The following is a 4,426-nucleotide window of genomic DNA, read 5'->3' as shown; positions in this document are numbered from 1 at the left end:
AAAAGTTGGATTTTTTAATGGCAGAATTCCGGGAATGAAGAAAAGAGCATCATATCAGAACAGGAAGGAAGCATGGGAGAATCCATATTATTACCAATATTCAAATAATGGGGATGAAACACAAACCATAATAGTAATGAATGCACAGGGTTTAGTCACGAGTAACTCTAAAAGGAAAATAGAGTTCTTAGAGAACTAACCCAAATTGAAAAAATAGATATATTAAATATAAGTGGAAACATGGTATTCCCAAGAGACTGGCAGTGATGACCAGATAAGGGTTTCCAACTTATAGATCAGACAGAAAAAATAGGAATCAAGGGGGAACCGCAATATATGGAAGAGACATAAATCAAGGAAAAGTATGTGAAAAATACAGCAACACAGAATGTGAATTGATTGCGGTAGAATTGAATTTGAAAAACTAATGAATATTGCTAGTTTACAGACCCCCAAACACTAAGGAGTTTGACATAATAATAGAAAAAATAGATGGTATATGTAGAAACCATAAAGACTGGAATATACTCCTATCCGGAGATTTTAACTTTCCTTTCGTGGATTGGAAAGAACGGATAGAAGAAATTGGTTGTATGTATACATATAAAAAAGATAGTAATAGTAGCGCAGAAGATAAGAGGCAATTTGAAAAGCTTCAAGATATGCTATTAGAACATAATATGCAACAAATAAACCACATTCCAACAAGAAAGGAAAATGTCCTAGAATCTAGTATTTGTGAATGAGGTGAATTATGTTAAAGAAATAATAGTGTATAACACGGGAATTTCAGACCACAATGTCATAGAATTGATAGTTCATTCAAAGCAAGTGATCACAGAATTAATAAAAACACAAAACTTTGGGAAGGATATGGAAAATATAACTTTTACAGTAAGAATATAAAATGGTCAGGAAATAAATGAAGAACTGGATAAAGATGGAAAAATGTATTTATAAGTGATAATATACAGGTAAATACGGATATACTGTACAAAATACTGGAGAAAATTGTTGAAAAATATGTACCGAAAAAAAAACAATAAACAAAAGACGTGCATACCAAGAGACAGAAGGATCTTATTTCAGAAAATTAAAAGTGGAAGAAAAAATCTTGCAAAAGAAAAAAATGTGTGGAAAATGAGGGAAATAAAATGTAAGATAGAAAATGCAGAACAAAAGATTATACAGTCGAAAGAAAATGAAAAAAAGGGACTTAGAAGAAAGGACACTTCAAAATATAAAAAGAAACCCCAAAGTACTTTACTCCTATGCAAAAAAGATGAATAAAAGGAGAATAGAAATAGGCCCTCCTAAGAATTGAAGGACGGCTAACGAATGAAAAAAAGGAAATATGCAACATATTAGCAGAAAACATATAAGAGTGAGTTCACGCCAAGAATGCGAATGAGAATAATGAAACAGAAATGAGAGAAGAAAATGTTGAATATCTAACGGATATAGATATTAATGAAGCAGATATTGTCACGGCTATAAACGAAATTAAAAATGGATCGGCAGCCGGACCAGATGGAGTTCCAGCGATTTTGTTAAAAAAAACTGCAAACACTATCGCGAAGCCACTTGCAATACTGCTAAGACAGAGTATAGATATGAGCGAGATATATGTTAAACATAAATTAGCTTATATAACCCCTATCTTCAAAAGTGGATCAAGACTAGAGGCAAGCAATTATAGACCTGTTAGTCTAACATCACATATTATGAAAGTGTATGAGAGGGTAATAAAAAAGAAAATAATGAACCATTTGGTCAAAAATATTTGTTTAATATGGGTCAACACGGTTTCGTACCTGGAAAAAGTACACAGACCCAACTGATAGCTCACTATGAAAACATATACAATAATATGATATATGAAAAAAGACACAGATGTGATCTATCTAGATTTTGCAAAAGCCTTTGACAAGGTAGACCATAACATATTGGAGAAAAAAATGAGAAAGCATAATATTGTGGGAAAGATAGGAAAATGGGTAAAAGAATTCCTGCAAAACAGAAAACAGATAGTGGTTGCAAATGACGAGAAATCAGATGAAGCCCAGGTAATATCTGGTGTGCCCCAAGGTACGGTATTAGCTGCACTGCTATTTGTTATTATGATCTCAGACATAGACTGTGATGTTGAAAACTCCGTAGTGAGAAGTTTCGCCGATGACACAAGAATAAGTAGAGAAATTACTTGTGATGAAGATAGGAACTCACTACAAAGAGATCTAAACAAAATATATGAATGGGCGGAGATAAATAGGATGGTATTTAACTCCGATAAATTTGAATCAATAAATTATGGAAACAGAGAAGGAATGGTGTATGCATACAAGGGACCTAATAATGAGACAATCACAAACAAAGGAAGCAATTAAAGACCTTGTGTAATTTTAAATAGGAATATGTTATGCAACGACCAAATAGCAACACTGTTGGCTAAATGTAAAGCAAAAATGGGAATGTTATTCAGACACTTTAAAACAAGAAAGCTGAACACATGATTATGCTTTACAAAACTTATGTGCGTAGTACACTCGAGTACTGCAATGTGATATGGTACCCCACACTACCAAAAGGATATTGCGCAAATAGAGAGTGTACAAAGGTCCTATACTGCTAGAATAGAAGAAGTTAAGGACCTTGATTACTGGGAAAGACTGCAATTTTTAAAACTATACAGTCTAGAAAGGAGAAGAGAACGCTACATGATAATACAAGCATGGAAGCAAATAGAAGGAATTGCTGAAAACATCATGGAGCTTAAAGTATCAGAAAGAGCAAGCCGAGGTAGATTAATAGTGCCAAAAAGCATTCCAGGTAAAACTGAGAAAGGCGCACAGGACATTAATCCACAACGCACCAGCATCGATAATGCAGCGACTATTTAATGTGCTGCCAGCTCATCTAAGAAACATATCAGGAGTGAGCGTAGATGCGTTAAAAAGCAGCTCGATAAATACCTAAGATGCATCCCAGACCATCCAAGACTGGAAGATGCAAAATACACTGGAAGATGTATTAGCAACTCTCTGGTGGATATACGAGGTGCCTCACACTGAGGGACCTGGGGAACCCAAACAAAAATAAGGCAATAAGGTAAGGCTCTCTCTCTCTCTCTCTCTCATCTCTCTCTCTCTCTCTCTTCTCTCTCTCTCTCTCTCTCTCTCTCTCACACAGAGGAGAGTTTCCCAGCTGATGAATCTATTTATTTTTACCTCAGTTGCCATTCCCTGAATAACTACGCAACATCTGTTCCTCGCCATGTCTCACTAAGATTAGCTTTCATACTGTAGTGAATCAGTTGAGCTTCTTCTTCTTCTTCTTCTTCTTCTTTTTTTATTTTTTATTTATTTTTTTTTCCCGTAAAGTATGATGGTTCTCATTGGTTATTTTGGTGATTGTAAAAGTGGTATTGTATTCCACAAGGTTTATTACTTTTAATGCTGATAAAGATAATTATACTGATACTGATAAAGACTTTAATGCTGATAAAGATAACGATAATACTGATAAATATAAAGATAATGATAATACCGATACTGATAAAGATAATGATAATACTGATAAAGATAAAGACTTTAAATCTGATAAAGATAATGATAATACTGATAAAGATAAAGACTTTAATGCTGATAAAGAGAATGATAATACTGATATTGATAAAGATAATGATGATACTGGTACTGATAAAGATAATGATAATACTGATACTGATAAAGATAATGATAATATTGATACTGATAATGATAATACCGATACTGATAAAGATAAAGATAATACTGATACTGATAAAGATAAAGACTTTGATGTTGATAAAGATAACGATAATACTGATATTGATAAAGATAATGATAATACTGATACTGATAAAAGATAATGATAATATTGATACTGATAATGATAATACCGATACTGATAAAGATAAAGATAATACTGATACTGATAAAGATAAAGACTTTGATGTTGATAAAGATAACGATAATACTGATATTGATAAAGATAATGATAATACTGATACTGATAAAGATAATGATAATACTGATACTGATAAAGATAATGATAATGATAACTGATAATGATAATACCGATACTGATAAAGCTAACGATAATACTGATACTGATAAAGATAATGATAATACTGATACTCATAAAGATCATGATAATACTGATAAAGATAAAGACATTATTGATTGTCATTATTATTATCAGTAGGGTATGTTTCCCGTCAAAACTGGGGGATGAATATTTAGATAGATATGCAAACACATGCAACCCCCCTTTTTAGCAGGGTATGACTACTCTCCTCTTTCCCTACTCGAGGGACCGGCTAGGGCTACGCTTGACTGGATATATATAATATATATATATATATATATATATATATATATATATATATATATATATATATATATAT

At 32.5% G+C, this 4,426-nt stretch overlaps 1 protein-coding gene across 1 annotated transcript in view; it reads left to right on the top strand.

Moving 5' to 3' along the window:
* Positions 1-3,889, top strand: part of LOC137631258 (putative surface protein SACOL0050) — a 22,653-nt gene extending 18,764 nt beyond the window's left edge. Inside the window, exon 2 of the mRNA XM_068363040.1 lies at positions 3,439-3,889. Within this exon, the coding sequence (XP_068219141.1) occupies positions 3,439-3,889 (451 nt within the window). The remainder of the gene's footprint in view (positions 1-3,438) is intronic.
* The last annotated feature ends 537 nt before the right edge of the window (positions 3,890-4,426 follow it).

This window comes from Palaemon carinicauda, chromosome 39 (genome assembly GCF_036898095.1).
Source record: "Palaemon carinicauda isolate YSFRI2023 chromosome 39, ASM3689809v2, whole genome shotgun sequence".
Taxonomy (NCBI): Eukaryota; Metazoa; Arthropoda; class Malacostraca; order Decapoda; family Palaemonidae; genus Palaemon; species Palaemon carinicauda.
This window is presented reverse-complemented; position numbering and strand designations above follow the sequence as displayed.